The following is a 22,810-nucleotide window of genomic DNA, read 5'->3' as shown; positions in this document are numbered from 1 at the left end:
CTTCCTAGACCTAGGTTGCGGTCTGGGACAAGACATGCGATGTTCAGTACAAGACGGCGCGCCATCGACGAATCTGATCGGATTGGGCGCGGCAGAATAATTTATCAATCTCGGCTTCGAGTTGTTCAACGACAGATCCAGGCTAGGGTGCACGTTTATAGTTCAAGATTTCTTCGAGGATACCCCGCAACTTGATAACTTGGTTAACCGTGTCATACTGATCAGTTCCGGCTATTTCATGCATTTGTTTGAGTGGGATACACAACTAGGATGAGCTTGGCTTGCCAGAAGGGAGCGATCATCACTGGTATCAATTTCGAAAGCCGTTCGCCTCGGGATTGATATATGGTTCCTCCAGACCTTCCTCCGCAATATTTGCATGATCAGAGGAGTTTGGCTAACTTATGGGGCTTGGCTGCGAGGGAGACCAGGATGAGCTGGAGGTTTCGATATGTTATAGAATACGATTAGTACTGCAACATGCTTGATCCTAACGGGGTGAGGTTGAGGTGGGTGGCCGAACGGTTGTGAAGGAGTTCCATGAGATCGTGCTTTTGGAGTCTAACATTCATTAAGCATTGCTTCAGAGTTCATTTGGACTGAAAAGCGATGATGGAATAAAATTAGAGAGTAAATTTCTTGGAATTAACTCGGGATAGCATGAAACAACCGGTTTCTGGGAGATGGCATCCTGTGAGAGTGGGATAATATGTTGCTACTGGAGAACATTTATTGCGCTGTTACGACCGGTCCCAGCATCAATGCCTCTACCAAGACACCCTTTTCAATCTGTCCACTTCCTGGTCGGAGCACTAAGAGCGCGTTTGCGCTCGCTAGACTTCCTACTCTAGAGCTCCGCTGCCCAACCCCTCCTAAACCTGTGCTAGAGGCGTACAATCGGCCGTCAGAAAGAGACGCCGTCACAATAGCCCGATGGTACTCAGTACGCTTGGGATCCAACGGGAACGCATGTGTCAAGCTGACTGAAACGAGTGGTAATCCAAGTGTTGAAGATAAGCCGGGCGCAGTTTGTTTTTCGCCCATGCCCATTAGCTTGTAAAGAGAGGGGAGTACGAATAGATTTAGTGTCACGAGGGCCGAGGCAGGGTTTCCAGGTAATGAGAAAATAAGCTTAGTCTCCCGCTCTTGCTGGGCTTGTTGAGTTGACGTTGGTTTGAACGGGACCGTGGCGAATGTGGTCGGCTTGCCTGGTTTCATGGACACGCGGCCGAAATGGATGGTCCCGCCTAGTGTACGTTCGATAGTGGGTTTAAGCAGGTCGAGCTCACCCATGGATACGCCGCCAGTGGTGATGATCACATCTACACTAGAACTTGCCCTGCCCACTCCGCGAAGAGCATCCCGAAGGCTCCGTTCCAGCTCACCTGCTGGTGTATCACGAGCAATTCCTAGATCGACAGTGGGGAAGCCCCAAGAGGCAAGGCACGAGAGAAGAGATGGACGGTTAGAGTCTCGAATTTGCCCTCCATGGAGCTTTCTCGGATCGTCGTGCTCAACGAGCTCATCTCCAGTACTTAAAACACCCACACATGGCTTCTTAAAGACTTTAACTGTTTTTGTTCCAGATGCTGCTAGAAGGCCGATCTCGCCTCCGACTGGCGTAATGAGGTCTCCTTTGTGGAGGATTTTCGATCTCAGCGCAATATCACTGCCGGGCTCACGGACATTCTCGTTGGGCTTAATATCACCAGTCAATATCTCTACTGTTGCTTCCTCTTTCCCATCAGGGGTCGAAGAAGCGAGCACTGTATCCTCAACCATTACTACAGCGTTGGAATTTGGTGGAAGAGGAGCCCCTGTGGTTATTCTGGCGATAGTTCCGGGCTCCAAGGGGGACAATGACCCTCCTGGGTTGGCGTAAGAAATAGACGCCACGGGGAATACCCCCTTTGTGCTTGGTCCAACATCTGCTGCTTCAGGTGCAATCACGGCGTACCCATCTACTGTGCTAGCTCGGTACGCTGGAACAGCTTCTGCAGCATAGACATCCTCGGCAATGACAGATCCGACTAAGGCAGTGGTTACAGGAACTTCAATCATCACTGGATCAGGGGTTTGTTGGCTAATCACTCCAAGTGCTTCGTCCACTGATAGCATTGGGTACGGGGATTCGCGATATCGTCGATTCGGGCCTGCACTGGGATCATTTGATTGTGGTCTCTCAGATGGTGACGTATGCGCCTTGGGGGCAACATGGCCATGTCCGTGACCATGAGGATGAGAATGATGATGTTGGTGATGATGGTGATGGTCGCGATTCGGCTCCACTCTGCTTCCCGAGGATAACCCTGCTTCAGCTTCTAGTTTCTTGACACCGCCGGCATGGATGGCTCGAGAGTTAGCACCAGCCGCTTGAGTGCATGCATGTGGCAGAAGCTTGAAGACCGCGTCGAGGTTCTCTTTAGCCCCTTTTGGCGACCCAGGCAAGGTAATAACCAATGTTTTGTCCCTAACACCCGCGACAGGCCGAGACATCATTGCAACTAGAATGATTGTTAGTGAGCCCTCAAGTAACATGTGTACATCAGCTTACAAGGTGTAACTTGCAGAGAAGCGGCAATCATGCCGTGACTTAATGTTTTGCGGTCAGTAATCACATTATATTTAGGTCTGAAGATATATAACGCAACTCACACTAGGCCAGGTGCATGGCGATGAATCAGAGGCGAGACAGCCTACTCAACGACTTTAGCAAAGCAGAGTAACTCTGGAGCAGGTTCAACGAACCTCAGGAGTGTTATCCTTAACCGCAAAGCCCGTACCGCCACTCAAAAGGATGAGATTTACCCAATTTGGGCCATCTGTCCAGTCACAAATGGCTCGTTGGATATCGAGTACATTATCAGGTACGATCTTAGTGGCCGGTCGATCCCAAGTATTTGACCCCTCCGTGGAGAAGAAAGACGTAAGAGTGTCAGCAACTCTGTCCGTGGAAGGATCTTTAGAGGCAGTGTCCGATACGATCAATATCGCTGCCTTGAGTTTGATGTCTGTCATTCTGAGTGCTATCTTGTTAGAATTTGCAGAATTATTGAGAAGAGAGTTTTGTCGGATGCGGGGAAACCACCTGGTAATCAGACCCTCCAAAAATATACTAGTAGCACTCCGTAGGATATTTGCTATCGCTCAAGCTTATCAGTGTCAACAATACAACGATCGCCAAATTTCTATAAACTCTTAATAGAACATCGTGAAATTTAAATCAATGCTATACATAAGAGTGCGCTCCCGTATTGAGAATATCGGCACTTCTATTACTTCCCACACCTACTACTGTACATCAACCCAGACATCATGGCAAACCAGCGGGACAATCAATGCTATTCACGCATACCCAAAAGACTCTACAGTCAGATCGGATCCGTACGCCATAATGCAGTATATAATAGAACACCAGAACAAAGTAAAGCTGTAACATAGAAGTCATACAATGGTTCCAACCCCGAATCGCATGATTCTCTCTCGGAGAAACCTCCCCTCATCAACCGCCAGGCAACCTTACTTGAATTCGTTAGCCTTCTGTGTCACCAGAAGCCCGATAATAAGGCCGAATAAGCCAAGGACGGAGCTGAAGATCTCGATAACAAGGATCTTCACAAATCTGCAAAGATGTTAGTTCTCTTGCTGTTCCGAGAGAATTACGGATGGGGCGAACGAACAGGCTTCCATCAGCAGCATCTGCTAGAGCTGCACTGCTTCCATTGATACCGACAGAGATACCACAGATCAAATTGCACATGCCCACAGTGATGCCACCCCAAAAGAGTGCGTATCCAGTATATTGGTTGCTGCCGGAGAAGATTTCGTCATCGCCGACGAGGTTGAGCTTCGAAGAGAAAACGATTGCCATGATGACACCATAGATAGCTACTACTTCGCAGAAGATAATGGAGATCAAGTTCTTCGTCCGAATTCTTGGTGCCTTGACACCTCCGCCGACAATCGATGAACCTGTAAGGAAGATACCCCTGGATAATCATGCCATGAGTGATGATATAATAGAAAACATAGTTCCAGATTAGGACGTACCATGCTGCTCCAACAACTGATAAACCTATGCACATCGCGATACCAATGTTTGCCCAAGCATATGGAGATACCGATTCGAGAAATTGACCAACCTAGGACGTGTTAACAAGGTACCCTACAGAACATATGTAACATCCAAGTATCTTTGAATACATTAAATTGTTCGCCATCTCCGTGAAAAAGCATATCTACAAGTATTGATTAGCGCACTATATCATTATCCCAGTCGGATGAGTTCACTCACATCCCCCGATCACCAGGAGTGACACGGTAGCAGCACCAGCTGGATAGACGAGACCCATGGTGACCTCCAACTTTCGACACGATTTTTTAAGCTGGAGGAAACAGCGAAGAAGCTACAGGGCCTTGAGACACCTGACGAAAGACTCGCAAACGATAGAAAGATTGCGGTGGAGCGGAGCTCTTGTCCGGATCACTCGTCTGGAGCAACACCCGCAGCTTGCGCTGATGATGGGTTGGTCGGGCCGGATTTAATCCGTCATCGGGAGGCGGTCGGAGTTTAATGCTGGCTTGTCAGTCCATAACATCTACTTACCGTACAGTTTCCCCATATTGATCCATGGGTTTGAGTTGACTTCACTCCTCCCCAGTCGCCCATTTGAACAACTCTGGCGCCTTGCTTGGTCTTGCTTCTGATCCCCGATAATATCCCCCTTTTCATGTCCTTCTATCCTTAAGATACCCTTGGGCACCCTTTCCACAGGTCTTCTACGTAAAAATTATTTGCGACTTTCCCTCCGCTACCCCTGATCCTACCATTACTTCTTACAAGTTCTCTTGTCACAATGGCATCCACTTCCGCTGTAGGGTCGTATTCGAACCCTTTGAAAAAGTTCAAGTATGTCCTTGTATACCAAAGCTTCCTGTAGTCTGAATTAATTGTTGACTGTTCCACAGGCTGGTGTTCTTGGGAGAGCAGAGCGGTATGTATACCACATGCCAGTTTTCCATTAGTTTATGGTCTGTCCAAGTCTCTGACTTTGACATGTAGTTGGCAAGACGTCCCTGATTACGAGATTTATGTACGACTCATTCGATAATACATATCAAGCGACCATCGGAATCGACTTTCTGTCAAAGGTATATCTCACCGCAATTAGCCAGCCTCTCGATTCTAGAACCCCACCTTCGACACTTTTTTCGCTCATGCCAGTGTTAACTCGTTTTTTTCAGACTATGTACCTAGAGGATAGAACTGTTCGACTCCAACTTTGGGATACAGCCGGTCAAGAACGATTCCGGTCGTTAATTCCTTCCTACATCCGGGATTCAAGTGTTGCTGTTGTTGTTTACGATATTTCAAACGCCAAGTCCTTCCAGAACACCCGCAAGTGGATAGACGACGTACGAGGGGAGCGTGGCAATGACGTTATTATTGTTCTAGTTGGAAACAAAACTGATCTTAACGACAAGCGTGAGGTCACAACCGCGCAGGGTGAAGAGGAGGCTAAGAAGAACGGGTTGATGTTCATCGAGACTAGCGCCAAAGTTGGTCATAATGTCAAGCAACTTTTCCGGCGGATAGCCCAAGCTCTACCAGGCATGGAAGGCGAAGGTAGCAGAGGAGAAAGCCAAGGTTTGTTTCCTCGGTGTCACTTTTAAATTCCTCAGAGCTGACTGCTACCCTCTAGTGATCGATGTGAACATCACCCCAAAAGAGACCACAACCAACGATGGATGCGCTTGCTGAATGCTGTAATGTACTACCTGGTCACCATTTTCGATTACATTCACCAATTTGTTTCCTCGATCTCATTGATGAGGTTTGAGATTGTCAATATTGCTGCCATTCTTAATCTGTACATTTTTCTCCCTTTGCTTTTCAAGTGAATAGCGTGTTTAGATCGAAGCCGTTTTTTCTTTTCTCTTTCTTTCCTGTTTTCCTACACGGTCGCGTGGTGCTTGGTGGGAGAATTTGGCGTTCTACTTGCTACATCGCATCAACATCCCATTGCTTGCCCCTCAGATTCATGCGATATCCTTTTTATCTTTAACGGCCCAGATTTGAGTTTGTGGTTCTAAGATGTCATGGCTCTTGTAAGATTTTGGACAACGTCTACTATACATATATATTGTACTATTCACCATACTATTCGCAACTGCATAGCATCCAGAAATGTCAGCCAACAGAATTAGGAGCAAACGAAAAATGAAAACGAAAAGAAACAGGTCAAGGCAGACATTCGCATATCTTCATATTACGACGGAGTAAACAACCCAGAGTTGGTCATTAGCGCTAGCATCGGGAATGTCGTACTCGTATTGTCTGATGCAAGATTGCTGACTGCCTAGGCGAGCAGAGCTACATCCACGAGAGAACACTTTGGAAATTCAGCAGGGAATAGCATGGAAAGGAATAATTGAATTCCAACTGATCATTCAGATTGACCTTGAAACAATAACTGGAAGTACATGCAGCCATCCTCCCTTAACCAGGTCATTGAAAACTTGCGCAGTAAACAGTTCATTGGACGTAAATTCATGTTACGGAGGTTACGGAGTACCTACCCGAACGTCATTAAAAGGCCGCTCATTTCTTGGCGTTTAATAGTCAAAGATAGTAATGATCGGCGGGGCGGATCGTCCGGAAAATCAAGCCCCTGTGTGACAATACCGCATGGGCATCGTGACCCAACTGTTGCTGACTTCCAGCCTCCTCACTTTCTTCTCTTCTGTGGCTTCCATTCGTTTTCCCTTTTCTACTGCATCCTCTCATCGCTTGTACCACTCACACCGCAACCCATCGGCGATATCAAAGATGGGGTTTTCACCAACCCGTTTTCTCCGCATCCCGCGGCCAGAGGTATGTCAGAAATTAAAATTTCGTGATAAAAGGCCTTCCCGTTCCGTGTCTAGACTTCGATGGTGCTAAGAATGAACCCTCGGAGTACAACAGACATTCCTCTATGTCATGAGTCTGCGGACGGGCGCTTCTCTCATCACGCTGTCCTTACTTTTGAACAAGATTAGCGGCCTTTACGGGTTGCTTGCGCTCCTAACCGGCTACCACCTTTCCCCCGTCCAGCTGTCCATGTACCTTTACTCCCTGCTTGCTCTCGGCGTCGCAACACTGCTCTTCCCACATATCAGGAAACAATCACCTCTGCAATGCCTCGCTCTCGCCTGGCTCTACCTCTTCGATAGCGTCATCAACGCCGCATATACCGCTGCTTTTGGTGTAACATGGTTCCTTGTCATCTCTCAACATTATGAGAGTGGAAACACCTCCGGACCTGGTAGTGAGACGATTGCACAGACTGCCGGATTCACCAGCCCGCAGTACGATCCATCTTCTGCCCAGAACGCCCAGTATGCCAGAAGTTCCGATGGCCTAGGCAACGCGGTTACCCAACCGGAAAGTTTCCAAAGCATTGTCTTCATCTGCTCGCTATGGATCATCCGCGCATACTTTGTTTTTGTCATGCTAGCATTTGCTCGCCAGTCCCTGCGTCTTTATATTGCTGTGCCTCGTCACACTCAGCTCCCGACTCATAGCCGGAACACTTCCATCGCTAGTGTGGCCAGCGTCGCCGATATCGATAAGGAGCCGTTCTCGCCGTTTACTCCTGATGGTCAAGGCTGGAAGGGAAAGCTTGGTCGTGCTATGATTAGCGTTGGTCGCAATTATTGGTTAGGCGAGGATGAGGATGGTGACTGGATGAATACAATCGGGCGGCGGTTCCGTGCCCGCGGCGAGAGCACCGAGCTTCCTGGACCCCTCGAAAGAGAACGGAGACGTCGGTCTGGAACTGGTCCTCCGCAACCTTCTCAGTCGGCTGTCCAGGCGGCTGCCTTACAACAACCCATTTATGAGGTACCGGGTATGAACGTCAAAATGCAGGACTGGAGCGAAAACAGATAAACAAAAGCAATCGGAAGTTGTCGATCCGCTACAGGTCATCCATTCAAGTTCATATCAACCCTTACAGAGGGAATTGCGTCCAAATCCATACAACGTGGGTGCCCTTGGCAGAGGAGACGGCTCCTCGTCGTACTGTGGACGCCTAACTCATAGCGACGAGGCTCTGGTATTAACAGCCTCACCTCTTACCCAATGCACATTACGTGGTTTTCGTTATAAAGTTATATCACTTAAATGGTGAGATGATCTACAATCGCTGGTCACACGTCATACGGCCGCAGGAGTCTGAGGACTAGACAACGCTCAGGGCTCTTTTTCTCTCCCTTCCGGAGCGGATCATAGAGACAGAGTTGGCTTTTTCTTTGCGAAAAGGTATATTCGGCCAATCGAAGTCGTTCTTATGGCAGAGAACGGTGTTTTTGTTCGGCTGTAAGGACGGAAAGGTTGGTTTTTTTTAGATATGGTCCCCGGCGTCTGGGACTTGTACATTGATATCGATATAGGGGTTTGGTTTCATCTTTGGTGTCTTGAGGATCAGTTTTCATACACTATATCAGGGAATCGCATAATGTTCTATCATGAATGACCAAAAGACCACATGTTTGTCACCAAAGGGTGCATAGTCCTCAATTGTATGACATATTTTGTAACTTTTTCTCCTTTCTTTTGTTCTTTTATCCTTTTAAAGAGCCTGTCCCCTTACTCCTTATCCGCTGGGGAAACTAAAGAGAGGGAGGGGGCGGAAGCTGGTTCTTCAACAATTGTTCTCGATTCCCCATGTAATGGGCCACTAACCACACCGGGAGTCTCTCGCCCGAGAGCAGATTACCTTTGTAATAAGTATAGCAAGCCGAATGATCAAATACCGATTGGTCCCCTGCTAAGGGAAAATAGAGAACAATTATGGAAAAATTCTCGATTATCTGTGTTGTGCTGTTCTTACGGGGCAATCTTCCTTCAATTATGCTAACTACATTAATTATGAATTTATATTTGTGGCCGATGAGCGGATGTCTTCCACGTTCGGCTGCAACACGAGATCTCCATCAAGATCAATCATAGAGAGTAGAAGTAACCGACCTATCAGCATTCTGCCGAAGCAAAGCCCGCTGAAGAACTGACGTGCTCGACCTGCTGCCCGCACTTGACCCGATTAAGGATGTTTGCACCCACCGCCTGCGCACGTTTGCATCGATGTCGTGATCGCAGTCCAATGAGAATGTTGCTGATCCAACCCCGATGGCGGAGAAAGTCTATGGGGAACAAAATCGCTGCTTTAATTTTGAAGGGAATCTTAATGATAAACGGGAAAGAGTCAAGCTAATTTTTAAATGTCTTTAAGACCGTCGCTTTTTCTTCCTTTCTCACTCCTTCCCCCTCATCGATTGAGCTCAAATTGAGTGTGGAGTCACCGTATGCGGTGATATCTACTCTGTATACTATTAGTATCATCCCACCTTTGCGCTCTACACAGCGCAACTGGCAAGTGCCAATATGGCGCCCGTTTCAACTGCCGGAGAGGCAGGTGAGTCATTTTCTTTCATTCTTTCTCAAATCCCCAGTCCGTTGATCGCAGATACGACTATATTTTGCTGTCATTGTCTGTCTACGAGCTGGTGATGGAATACTAATTTACTCCTCAGTGGCGAGAGTCGCCTATCTCACTAGCGACGTTGTGGTCTCCGTCCAGCCATCCCTGCAGACAGATTCTTGGTTTAGCAAGTCACTAAAGGCTCTCAAGCAAGAAAGGGCGCGCAGTGTCCTGCCTAAGGGCGTACCTGACGTGAGTGATACTGGATTACAGCTTGTTTAAACTTGGATTGTGGGTTAACAGCTTCATCAGGTGATCTCAGTACGATACAATGAGGATCCTCTCCTCTCTGCTTTCCACCCTTTGCAGACTGGAGATGCAGTTTCTGTTGTCTCTAGCTCCTCTGTCCTCCTCTCTTCTATCCCTCACCTCTACCGCTTGGCGAACTTCCCCATTGTCATTCACGTCGCCTTGGAGCCTTCTCCATTCCCAGATTACTCGGTGATCAGCTCAATACGGCAATGTGGCTTCACATTCCTGCACTCTGAGACCGTTCAAGAGGCACAAGATATCTCTATCACTGCTCATGCTTTGGCACGCAAGTCTGGAAAGGGTGTCATTCACTTCTTTGACCCTACCAATTCTGCTCGCGACGAGCCCATCGCAGAGGAGGATGTGAATGTGGTCCAGAGTGTTCTGAACTTGGGAGGACATCATGCTACTCACTCCACCGGGCTCGGTGCCCAAACATTGTACACTGATTCTGGACGTGTGGCCACCGTAGCCGATGAAGTTGTGGAGAACGCTAAGACCCCCTCGGGTGCTGCTACCCCTGCACAGCCATCTCAGACACCTTCGAGTGTCAGTGTTGACAACTCGTCCGTTGGCTCCTCAAGAAGAGATAGCAGCGTTGATAGCCGCGCTACTAGTTCCGCTGCAACAACTGTGGATGCTTCTTCTATTAGGCCAGTTAGTGCCGCAGACATCTTTGAATGGACTTCTCAGATCTGGCGCACTTTGTCGGGATTGGTGGGTCGTAACTACAGGGCGGTCGAGTACACTGGTCCTTCGGATGCCAAGTCCGCTCTCTTTATCTTTGGCTCCACCGGAGTGTTTGTAGATGCTCTGTCCAAGGAAGACACTGCCAGCGAGCTGAAGAACATTGGACTTATCACTGCGCGGTTGTACCGACCTGGGTGGGCAGTCAGATTGTGAACTCTATTCCAGCCTCGGTTGAAAAGATCGCCGTTCTGGAACAAGTTCGCAAGACTACAAGATGGGGTCCTTCGTTCATGGATCTGTTGTCAAGCTTGACCCCTACCACTGCTGGTGGACGTGCTCCACAAATTGTCGGTTACAGACTCGGGTACGTTGAGCCATCCACTGCCATTCAGGCACTCCGCGGCATTGTCCAGAATTTGGACATCACCTCTCCTATCCAAAACCTTGAAGTCGGTAGCTCCAAAGTTCCAACACTTGAGACTGCCTTGGAGCAGCCCCATGTCGAAAATGCCTATCTGAAGATCTTAAACCAGCTTTTCGGGGAGCGTTTGCACATCGCCAACCAGTTAAATTCGAAGCATGCCGGTGTCTCCTCAACCATTGCCGCCACTCCTGAATATGGATTTGGTTCCTTGATTGCCAGGATGGAACACCGCCGGCGGTTTGTGCGGGAGGTTGAAGAAGCATCGAAGGCTGGTAGCTTTGCCACTGATGCGCCGAAGACATCCCTCTCAAATTGGGCTCTTAACGCCGGAGATGCATCCAAGGCCAACAGACTGGCTCCAGATGTTATTGATCACCTTTCAAAGGATGATTCTCAGTTGGCCAAGCAGCTCCTAGAGTCCAAGAAGCTTTTCTATGATGAGTCTCGATGGCTCGTTGGCTCCGATGCCTGGGCCTATGATCTTGGCAACTCAGGTGTCCACCATGTCCTTGCCTCCGGTGCCAATGTTAACATGCTCGTTATCGATTCCCAGCCGTACTCTGAACGCACCGCTGCTGATCCGACACGCAGAAAGAAGGATATTGGTCTTTATGCCATGAACTACGGTAATGCCTACGTTGCCTCCGTTGCCGTGTACGGCTCCTACACTCAGGTTCTCCAAGCTATGGCTGAGGCCGAACAGTTCAAGGGCCCATCCGTGGTTGTTGCATACCTGCCTTACAACCAGGAGGACGACTCCGCCTTGACTGTTCTCCAGGAGACCAAGAAGGCCATCGATCTTGGATACTGGCCTTTGTACCGTTGGAACCCCGGAAATGAAGAGAACCACGAGCCCAAGTTCTCTCTGGATTCGGAACGTCTCAAGCGTGAACTTGAAGAGTTCCTTCGTAGGGACAACCAACTCAGCCAGCTTATGAACCGTTATCCCAAGTTTTCTTCTGCCCTCTCTGAATCTTACGGCACTGAGGTTCGGGCCCTCCAGAAACGCAAGGCCAAGGATTCTTATGAGAAGCTTCTCGAAGGTCTTTTCGGCGCACCCTTGACTATTCTATTCGCGTCGGACAATGGCAATGCCCAAAACCTGGCAAAGCGCCTTGGAAACCGCGGTCGCGCTAGGGGCCTGAAGACTATGGCCATGGCCATGGATGATTACCCCGCTGAGGATCTATCTACTGAGGAAAACGTGGTGTTTATAACCAGCACCGCGGGCCAGGGTGAGTTCCCCGTCAATGGCCGTGGTCTGTGGGAATTCGTAAAAAGCTCTGGAGATCTTGACTTGTCTACTATCAATTACTCTGTTTTTGGTCTTGGTGATAGCCACTACTGGCCACGCAAGGAAGATAAAATTTATTATAACAAGCCTGCCAAGGACCTTGATGCCCGGGTTGCCTTCTTGGGTGGACGTAAGCTCACAGATATAGGACTTGGTGATGATCAAGATCCAGACGCTTACCAGACTGGTTACTCTGAGTGGGAGCCACGTCTCTGGCAATCCTTGGGGGTGGACAAAGTCGAGGGTCTTCCTGAAGAGCCTGCACCTTTGACAAACGAGGACATCAAGATACAGTCTAACTACCTTCGTGGTACCATTGCCGAGGGTCTTCTAGATGAGAGTACCGGTGCTATCTCTGCAAGCGACCAGCAGTTGACCAAGTTCCACGGCACGTATATGCAAGATGACCGTGATGTGCGCGATGAACGCAAAGCTCAAGGCCTTGAGCCTGCCTACAGCTTCATGATCCGTTGCCGGCTTGCTGGTGGAGTTGCTACCCCCACTCAGTGGCTGCAAATGGATGCTATCAGCAGCTCTCATGGTAACGAGACCATGAAGCTCACGACCAGACAGACCTTCCAATTCCACGGCGTCATCAAGCGTAACCTCCGAGGTGCGATGCGTGCTATCAATAAAGCACTTATGACTACTATTGCAGCCTGCGGTGATGTCAACCGTAACGTCATGTGCAGCTCCCTCCCAGAGCTCTCTTTCTACCATCGCGAGGCGCATGCTGTCGCGCAGAAGATTAGCGACCATCTTCTTCCTTCTACTACAGCCTATCATGAGATTTGGCTGAAGGATGATGATGATAAGAAGGTTCAAGTTGCAGGAGATGCCCTTGTCGATAACGAACCCCTCTATGGCCCTACCTACCTTCCCCGTAAGTTCAAGATCACCATTGCTATTCCTCCTCACAACGATACCGATGTGTATGCACACGATATTGGTTTGATCGCCATTAAGGGATCCGACGGACATTTGGAAGGTTTCAACATTCTCGCTGGTGGTGGCATGGGTAGCACTCACAACAACAAGAAGACATATCCTCAGACTGGCCGCATGTTTGGATATGTACCCGCTGATCAGGCCCACATTGTTTGTGAAAAGATTATGTTGGTCCAACGTGATCACGGTGACCGTCAGAACCGCAAGCATGCACGTCTAAAGTACACTATCGACGACATGGGCGTTGAGGTCTTCAAGGAGAAGGTGGAGGCTCTCCTTCCAGACGGCTTACGGTTCGCCGAACCTCGTCCGTTCAAGTTTGCTTCTAATGTTGATACTTTTGGCTGGCTCAAGGATGAGAAGGGCCTCAACCACTTCACTTTCTTCATTGAGAACGGGCGAATTGAGGATACTGCCGACTTCCAGATGCGCACCGGTTTGCGTGAACTGGCGAAGCTTGACAAGGGCGAGTTCCGTCTCACTGGTAATCAGCATTTGATTCTATCCAGCGTCAAGGATGAGGACCTCCCTGCAATCAAGGAATTGATGGCCAAGTACAAGCTCGACAACACCTCTTTCAGTGGTATGCGTCTTTCTTCGTCTGCTTGTGTTGCCTTCCCCACTTGTGGCCTGGCCATGGCCGAGTCTGAGCGTTACCTGCCAGTTCTTATTTCTAAGCTCGAATCTACTCTCGAAGAGGTGGGCCTGGCTAGAGACAGCATTGTCATGCGTATGACAGGTTGCCCCAACGGTTGCGCCAGGCCCTGGCTCGCCGAAGCTGCCTTCGTTGGTAAAGCATACGGTGCCTACAATATGTACCTCGGCGGTGGTTATCACGGACAACGTCTGAACAAGTTATATCGCTCTTCTATCAAGGAGGATGAGATTTTGGACATCATGAAAGGTCTCCTCAAGCGGTACGCACTTGAACGCAATACAGATGGCGAAGAGCCCGAGAGGTTCGGAGACTGGTGTATTCGTGCAGGCGTTATCAAGGAAACTACTGATGGACGCAACTTCCATGAAGGAGTAAGTTAATCCTCGCTATCACACACATTCAGACTTTCCACCTAACGGAATTTAACAGGTTGTTGAAGACGAAGAAGAAGAGTAAAGGATTAAAATCTGAGATGAAAAGAGGGTAAACAACTTTGCATTTTGTTAAGCTTTGCTTTGATTGTTGGTCTTTCAACTACGGCAGTTGCATTGTTTTAGATTCCACCATTTCCATGTGAGCCATGTTTCATTTGGGTAGTGATTTGATTTGCTGCTATCATTCCTTGCTTCTGTGTATGCCTGTATAAGCCTGACATCTAAAAGCATTGGATCAGTCTAGTTCCATTAATCTTCATGTACTGCGGTGGGAGTTTATTGTGTCGGTAACAGCCACTATACGTTATGTGTTACGTTCTAATCGTCATTAAGTCCAATTGGTCTGTAGCTTTAAAGACCTCCTGTATTACTACGCTGAAGCATCCTTTTAAGAAAGAAGAAAAGCGACCCGACCCGAGAAAGACATCATGAACATCTTAAATGTCAGGTGTCGTTCTATATGTCACTATAAGAGAAGGCGGTGTACTCCACTTTTCCCATTCTTATCAGCCACTTCTCCACCGCCCTGATATGGAGAAAAAATTGAGGAAGAGAAGAGCAATCAATTATCCACGATATACTGTTCTCCTGTCCAATTTGACGAATGCTATTGAACTAATGCTACGATCTTAGTCGACCAACCCATCCATTGCCCATAGCCCCATATCCACACCATGGACTCCTCAGACCCCGTCATCGCATCCTACGACGTCTACCTGACAGACTCCGAAATCTCTCGGTACGTCCTCCAATATCTCGACCGACTACCAGACTACCCCTATGATGACCGCCATGGCCAAAGGCCCACTGCCTTCCGTTTAAAACCGAAAACAGGGCTTGTCGAAGTCGACGTCCCCATCAACACCCGCATGAACTATGACGTGAATAAAGGCCTGAAGTACGGCGATGCGCTGAAGAAAAGTCGCAGCTCGCAAGAGGGCGGCGCGTTCGGCATGGCGGGTGGTTTCAGTGGCGGTTCCCTTGCTAGCGGGAATAAGGTGAAAATGGAAGCTGGCGGGGATGTGGAAATGGGCGGCATGGGAAATGGAGACTCGGCTTCCTTATTACGGGTGCAGACGCTGGGAGGTCGCATTAAGATTCCTGAGGAGGGGGACCCAGTTTATATGTTGGCTGCTTTCCGGGGGAGTGAGTTGCTGCGCTGGGTTTCTTTGCTGGTGTTGCGTGCAGATGCTAATAGTGATCATAGATAATCTTCATCTGTCGCCTGTTTCGGCGGTTGTGCAGGTGCATCCTCAGCTTCATCATCTTGATGCGTTAGATGAGATTCCCACCAAGGGTAAGGGAAAGAAGAAGGATGATGATGAGGGTGGTGGAAATGAGGCTCGCGCTATTGATATCAAGGTTAAAGCGGCTGAAGATGACCAGGCGAGTCAGTTGGCTGGTAACTTGGATCTTTTGAAGAAGATGCAGGAGGAGAAATGGGGTAGCTATGATTGGGTCGATGCCGAGGTGAGTATTTGTTACGTGATGTTTTCGTTTCTTATAAGAGGCTCCGCTAATTCAAGATACTCTAAGACTGAGGAGTCATGGCAAGTATATGAAAGCTACATGATGCACCAAGATTTGGAAAATCTACCGCAATTAGAATCGGCGATCGATAGTGAGGACTATCTGGATAAAATGAGTGCGCCGCGTATTGACCCAGCAAACCCAGAGATGACTGGATGGGCTATGAAGCAGAATCGGATGAAGCAGAATGGAAGAGGGAGCTCTTCTAGGAGTACTACTGAAGAATGATTAAATTACTTTACGTGTAAAAAAAAAAAAATAGACTTTACGAATGGCATCATGAGAATATTCCCAAAAGTGCAAGGAGCGTTGTAGGTATGGCTAATTGATTGTAGTATGCGAAAGATGCTATAGATAATATTAACAATATTGCATTGGTTGGTCAGGGACCTGAACTCTATAAAAGCCGGCACAGAACTCTGAACTTATGACAGTCAGGAATGAGTACATAGTTAATACAAGTTTGTGAAAGGTGTGGACGATCGCCACCGCCCAAGTTGACAGGTCTCGAGAGGTACCTAATACCCGTGAATGTGGACGCGATCCTGCAAATGAGAAGCCGAAGAAAAACACGATAATCAAGTCACGTGCACACACGTGCCTTATCTCCCCTTTGAGGATCCGAGTATTTTTCCCCCGATTTCTCCGTCCAGGAACTACGACAGCATTTCGACTTTTTTCGCCTTCATCAGACCTTCACCCCCATTCTTTCTTTGCCCATCTCTTATAAACCGGTGAAGGGCTGCAGGACGGCTTGTCAGCCGATATCTTCCGCTGACAGGAAGTTCATTGTCAATTTATTGAGTTTTCTTTGCGCATATTCGCATACTAATGATTTTGTTCTTGCATATTTTTTGCCTTCCATAATTTTCTTCTCTTCTTTACGTACCTCTACATCGTATTCTTAATTTATCCGGTTGCTTCAGCGAAAATTCTTGAATCATGTTATCCCGAGTTGCTCGTCAGAAAAATGCAGCGTCTCATCTCCGGGTTTCTAATGGGCGTTTGGTGTCGCCATCTTTGGCCACCCTGCGGTTTCACTCCCATCTAGGTCGCCCGAATTCTTATGTCAACGCGTCTGTCAAAGTTTCTCCCAATCGTTCCCGTCAGCCATATCTCCAACCATATCGGCATCTCGCCACGGCAGCAGATCACTCCGCTGTTGAACAGACACCATATCCTTCATTCGAGAACTCCTCATACACAGCCGGTCACCGGTATGACCAACCGGCACAAATGACTTCCCTTTTCCCACCCATCTCTAAGGGGTTCAACGCTTCATCCTTAATCATCATAGACGACCTTCTACAGACCAGACCGAGAGCTCTCAAAAAGCACAAGGGTATTGGTGGTGACGAAGATGAGATGATGGCAAACCTGGATATCTCCCTGAAAGTTGGTCGAATGGATCGGGCTGCCAATCTGATAACCCGTCTTGGGGAGTACTTTCCAATCGGTTCGCCTGAGTATCTGGCCATCCATAACCGTTATCTGGAGGAGATGGTGTCACACATGGTTGTAACAAGGCAGCACAACTTGGTCTTGCCCTTGCAAAGATGGTTCGAAGTTGACATGGCTCACGGGGGTGTTCAGCCAGATGCACGAACATATGCGATCATGATTCGGATGGCACTACGCATGTTACATGGTGCTAAGCGAGACAGAGCAGTTCGCAGGTATTGGAGTTTCGCAAAGACCGCGGGAGTTGAAGAGGAGGTTTTGGCTGTTCCAGTTCTTTCGGAATTAGAGCTAGGCGAATTGTCAGAGGTTTGTCTATCCCATTCTTGCCTTCATTTCAACATTATGAGGTATGCGGGAAAGAAGAAATTGGTGCTGACACACATCCTTTCACTAGATCTGTTCGTCTGACCTTCGACGTGTTGCGATCGGCAGCATGCACTCAGATATTACCAATACAAATTCCGAGTCGATCACAGATGAGATACCGGCTGTTCGGCCTGTTGATCAGAAAGGCCTCGGTCTCTCGTCTTTGCAGGATTCTCTCTCAATGTTCTCCACTGGCTCTGATGTCGCTTTTCCAACCGACACCAAGTATACGGAAGAGGAAAAGTTGGAGCTATACAATCAACTCAGACAGCGACAGTTAGAGACGGATTCGATAAGGACTTCGCTTGAACGATGGCGGCAAGAGTTTACTCAGATGCAAAAGTCAGGGCTGGATATGACTGGCGGTGGAAAAAAGCTAGGTACCATTATGAATCAGTGGCACATGGGACTTGTATCAAGGATCCAAGAAGAACTCAAGCTTGTTGATGAAGCGGAGGCCAATCCAATTAGAACTTTCGAGCAGAAAGAGCGTTATGACTACGGAGTATATCTGCGGAGTCTGGACCCGGAAAGGTTGGCAGCACTAACGATTCTCGCCGTTATATCAACCTTCTCTCGTGGAGGAATGGAAAGGGGCATCAAGGTCTCTGCAATTGCCACTGGTATTGGGAAAGACCTTCAAGATGAACTGATAGCTGAGATTACCCTTAAAAAGCAGCAGTCGGGAAATGATGCCCGTCGCATGAAGGCACTGAGGGAAATTCTTGCTGGTCGCAAACAGAAGGATGGGCGAGCACCCTGGCAGAAGATTGTACACGACTTGGAAAAGGAGGACCCGGCAGCTATCTGGCCCCCTAGGGTGAAAGCTAAAATCGGTGCTGTCTTGATGAGTTTCCTTTTCGATGTAGGAAAGGTTCCTGTTGCAGCGGAGCATCCAGGTACAAAGAAGAAAACAACCACATTGCAACCCGCATTTCAGCACTCCTACCAAATCAACTGGGGGAGGAAGTCGGGATACGTTCATTTACACCCAGAGATTGTTCAGATCGTTGCTCGGGAGCCTACCGCGGATGTGCTAGGTCGTCAGTTGCCCATGATTTGTAAACCAAGGCCGTGGAACGGTCCTAAAGATGGTGGTTATTTCATCTATCAGAGCAACATTGTACGCGCAACACCGGGCGAGACTCTACAACCGTCTTACATCAAAGCAGCGATGGAGAACAATGGTTTGGAACAGGTCCGCGAGGGTTTGAATATACTTGGAAGAACTGGGTGGAGGATCAATCGAGATGTATTCGAGGTCATGCTTGAGGCATGGAACTCAGGAGAAGCCGTTGCCAGCCTTGCGCCCTTAAACCCTGACCTTCCTCACCCACCTAAGCCAGCTCCCGAAGAAGGTTTCGCGGCCGAGAAGAAGTGGGATAACGCTATGCGTGAGATCGAAAATCGACGATCCGGCATGCATTCTAACCGATGCTTTCAAAATTTCCAACTGGAAGTTGCCCGTGCGTACAGAAATGATACTTTCTATCTTCCTCATAACATGGATTTCCGTGGTCGTGCTTACCCGCTTCCACCCTATCTTAACCAAATGGGTGCGGACAATGCTAGAGGACTCCTCCTTTTCAGCGAAGCTAAGCCGTTGGGCGCTCGTGGCCTAACATGGCTGAAGATTCAGATTGCTAACTTGTCTGGCTTTGACAAGGCTAGCCTCTCGGAACGTGAACAATGGACAATGGATCACTTGGACGATGTTCTTGATTCTGCAAACAAAGGTTTACACGGCAGACGGTGGTGGCTTGACGCAGAGGATCCATGGCAATGCTTGGCCGCCTGCTGTGAGCTGAGAAACGCTCTCCAGCACCCGGATCCTACTCAATATCCCTCGCGACTACCCATCCATCAAGACGGCTCGTGCAATGGATTGCAACACTACGCAGCACTTGGTGGTGATAAGGTGGGCGCTCAGCAAGTGAACTTGGAGCCGTCCGACCGCCCGTCCGATGTATATTCTGGTGTCGCCCAATTTGTTAAGGAGGCTGTCGCACGTGAAGCCAAAGAGGGCACCCCAATTGCGAAGTTGCTGGACGGGAAGATCACCCGTAAGATTGTCAAGCAGACTGTCATGACGAACGTCTATGGTGTCACCTTTATGGGAGCTATGAAGCAAGTGCGCAAACAGCTTGTTGACCATTACCCGGAGCTTTCGGCCGATGAAACGAAGAGTGGTTCGTTGTACATTGCTCGGAAGATTTTCGAGGCTCTAGGCACAATGTTCAATGGAGCTCATGAAATCCAATACTGGCTTGGAGACTGCGCAAGTCGAATCACGCAATCTCTCGCTCCTGAACAGATCGAGGAAATTGCAAAAGAAGCTTTGAGCCCTACACAATCGGCCGAAGGGTCGACAAAGAAAGCCGGCGACCCAGCTCAGAAGTTCAGATCCACTGTGATCTGGACCACTCCTTTAGGTTTACCTGTTGTCCAGCCTTACCGTGTTCGAAAGTCTCGACGCGTTCGTACTACTATACAGGATTTGAGCATTGTAGACATGGGCTCTGACGATGTTGTTTCTAAGCGCAAGCAACTCCAGGCTTTCCCGCCTAATTTTATTCACTCTCTCGACGCTACCCACATGATGCTATCAGCTATTGCCTGCGACCGGGCTGGTCTTAGCTTTTCGGCGGTCCATGACTCCTTCTGGACCCATGCCTGCGATGTCGATTCTATGAACAATATTCTCCGTGAGGCTTTCGTTCGCATGCACTCAGACGATGTTGTGAAGAGGCTCGCGGCGGAGTTTGAAGTCCGTTACGGCAAAAATCTGTTCCTCGCGAAAGTCAATATCTCGAGTAAGATTGGAAAGGCTATCCGAGCTCACCGCAGACATGCAAACAACAAATCGGCTAAAGTGCAGGAACTCCTAGAGGAGTACAAGAGACAAAAGCTTTTGCAATCGGACGATCCAGAATTGCAAGCCCAGGGACGCGCAATGGTCACCCCCGCCAGTATCTTTGAACAGGCTGGTGGTGCCGATAAGGATCTTTCTATTTCGAGCTCGCTCGGTGAGACCGTTGTCGGACATGTCCCTGAGAATCTGGAAGCAGCAGAGCGGAAAACTTCGGGCATGGAAACGGATACATCGGACCCAGTAATTGAGAGTCTGATGACCGATTTTGACGATGTTCTTGGCCCCAAGGCGAACTTGGAAGATGCCGCCGCTGAAGCCGATCTAGATGAGATTGACGAGCCGAAGAAGAAAAGGCGCGGTGCTATCCACACTTGGCTCTGGCTGCCATTGCGCTTCCGCGAGGTACCTCAGAAAGGAGAGTGGGACATCACTCGCATCCGAGACAGTGAATATTTCTTCTCCTGAAGATTCAACCGTTGGTTGGCTGAGCGGGCCCTCCTTGGGCGGGCGTTTGAACGCATTGGGTTGGTGTTGGCTTTTTTTGGCGCAATCAACAACGAAAAGTAAAATTAGAGGGACGGGATCGTCTACGCCCTAGTTCTTCGCTTACCTACTCCGTACCTAAGCGTTGCCTTGTTTGAGCATGATTAGTGATATCCCCATCCTGTGTATTTGTTGCATCTTTTACAAAACCCTCTCTCTTCACCTTTTGAATCCCCCCATTGTTTTTATTAATCCTTGTATTTTTTTCGGTATGTGTACAGTGGTTGCCTGACCACTGTTGGCGATTGATGTATAATGTGTTTCACGTGGATAGATCCGGCGTTGGATATCGGTAACATGTACACTAAATCTGCATTCATGTCTATATATGTGAGGAAATCACAAACATCAAAGGATGTGATCATTGTACATACAAAATAATATATGAAACTCAAAACACTGTGGCTTGTGATGAACCCTTTCCATTATTACTTGGTAGTAGTAAACATGCAAAAGTTAACTTTTGTGTTTTTCCGGGGTAATTTAGGCAAAATGTCGGACGAAGAGGAACCTGCGCCAAGAACATGATGGGCGTGTTTGAGAGCAGACTCGGGATGAACGGCATGTTTCCTGTTGTAGCAAAGTCCTACCTACTAGTAGTAACGCCGATAACCTGCAGCTCGGTTATGAAAGTATGAGCATCAGACAGGGTTCATGCACACCAATGACCAGCAGCCTAGCGGGGAAATGCTACTACATTTTTCGTCATCTTCTGCCCCTTCTCCGGACGATCGGGGGATTTAATTACAGGACTCAGACGCAAGTTGACAAAGAGAGATGGATTGCACAAGTCGGGCTAAACTTGGGCAGTGTCGACTGAAACCGTTGAATACTTGAATTGATACTGCTGCTACCGTTTACTCTTTTGTTAAATCTGCTGAAAGTGTGTAAAGGATGTGGGGACTATAATTAAGGTCCATACACTCTAGTAGGGCCATCTTGACAGCTATGCATTAATGGAATAGACTTAAAACACCGGTATATATTACATACATACTGGCTGGTATCGGCTACCCCCGAGACAATCTCAATGGATTGAGTCTATATCCCTGGGAAGTGCAATATATAGACGTATGCACATGACATGGGTTGCTTGCCCAGGCCGACAGAGAATGATGCCGGTACTTCCCCCACGTTTCATGCTTTAAATAAATAGAAATGTGACCTTGATTGAACATATGCCCGGTCGTTCATTCCCTATGACAATGAGTTCGTTTAGGATACTGCTCCAACAATCAAACACAAGGAATAATAATATGGAAAGGGCAAAACAAACCCTGATCACCTATCACTCTCCCCACCTTGACCTGACGATCCGGAACCCAGCCCCGGCAGGCACCTTCATCCGAAAGTGAGGGACCTTTTTCCCCGCCTTTTTTCTTCTGTCCTTTTCCTGTCATTTATTGGTTTGTTCACTTCTAAACCGACTGCTGCAACTCCACATCTTTCTATTCATCACTCCCACCAGTGGACAAGGAAACGGGTATTAAAACGGATCGTCATCTTGCCATCCTAAACCTGGATCTCGGCGGAGCCTAGACCAAGTTTGCCTCATGAGGAGAAAGATTATTGACCTTCTCCCGGGCCTCCCTCGTCGCCCTGTGTTCTGACCGATGGCTAAAGCCATCCACTCGTGACCTTTAGTCTCCGTCTTAGCGCTTTTAGTGCTTTTCCTTCCCCGGTTTTCTCGTATGCTTCGGTGGCTTTCTGGGGGGCGTCCCCTCGTGTCGTTTGCTGTTGACTCGTTCAGGGTGACTCTCCGGCCTATAAGGTCGCGAGGTAATTCAACCTGTCAAGCTAAAATCCGTCTTAGT

General features: G+C 48.5%; 5 protein-coding genes across 5 annotated transcripts; 4 read left to right on the top strand and 1 right to left on the bottom strand.

Moving 5' to 3' along the window:
• Window positions 1-729: 729 nt before the first annotated feature.
• ANOM_003730 (molybdenum cofactor biosynthesis protein Gephyrin) lies at window positions 730-4,478 on the bottom strand (the record flags this gene model as incomplete). The annotated part of the gene is made up of 9 exons (XM_015548987.1): window positions 730-2,504; window positions 2,555-2,592; window positions 2,656-2,696; window positions 2,749-3,019; window positions 3,524-3,622; window positions 3,681-3,989; window positions 4,051-4,142; window positions 4,204-4,238; window positions 4,295-4,478. Coding segments are annotated over 9 exons (2,730 nt in total), but the record flags the coding sequence as incomplete, so codon positions are not given.
• Window positions 4,479-4,620: 142 nt separating this feature from the next.
• Window positions 4,621-5,881, top strand: ANOM_003729 (Rab family GTPase YPT6; the record flags this gene model as incomplete). The annotated part of the gene is made up of 5 exons (XM_015548986.1): window positions 4,621-4,909; window positions 4,969-4,994; window positions 5,063-5,151; window positions 5,245-5,647; window positions 5,703-5,881. Coding segments are annotated over 5 exons (669 nt in total), but the record flags the coding sequence as incomplete, so codon positions are not given.
• A 948-nt stretch (window positions 5,882-6,829) lies between these two features.
• ANOM_003728 (inositol phosphorylceramide synthase regulatory subunit KEI1) lies at window positions 6,830-7,933 on the top strand (the record flags this gene model as incomplete). The annotated part of the gene is made up of 2 exons (XM_015548985.1): window positions 6,830-6,874; window positions 6,968-7,933. 2 exons carry the CDS (start codon window positions 6,830-6,832, stop codon window positions 7,931-7,933), a joined length of 1,011 nt encoding a protein of 336 aa, XP_015408762.1.
• A 1,355-nt stretch (window positions 7,934-9,288) lies between these two features.
• On the top strand, window positions 9,289-15,982 carry ANOM_003727 (sulfite reductase (NADPH) subunit beta; the record flags this gene model as incomplete). The annotated part of the gene is made up of 7 exons (XM_015548984.1): window positions 9,289-9,458; window positions 9,577-9,716; window positions 9,777-10,660; window positions 10,741-14,161; window positions 14,884-15,370; window positions 15,432-15,694; window positions 15,761-15,982. Coding segments are annotated over 7 exons (5,463 nt in total), but the record flags the coding sequence as incomplete, so codon positions are not given.
• Window positions 15,983-16,696: 714 nt separating this feature from the next.
• On the top strand, window positions 16,697-20,918 carry ANOM_003726 (DNA-directed RNA polymerase; the record flags this gene model as incomplete). The annotated part of the gene is made up of 2 exons (XM_015548983.1): window positions 16,697-17,521; window positions 17,610-20,918. 2 exons carry the CDS (start codon window positions 16,697-16,699, stop codon window positions 20,916-20,918), a joined length of 4,134 nt encoding a protein of 1,377 aa, XP_015408758.1.
• Between the last annotated feature and the right edge of the window lie 1,892 nt (window positions 20,919-22,810).

This window comes from Aspergillus nomiae (assembly GCF_001204775.2).
Source record: "Aspergillus nomiae NRRL 13137 chromosome Unknown contig00068, whole genome shotgun sequence".
In the NCBI taxonomy this organism is placed as follows: Eukaryota; Fungi; Ascomycota; class Eurotiomycetes; order Eurotiales; family Aspergillaceae; genus Aspergillus; species Aspergillus nomiae.
This window is presented reverse-complemented; position numbering and strand designations above follow the sequence as displayed.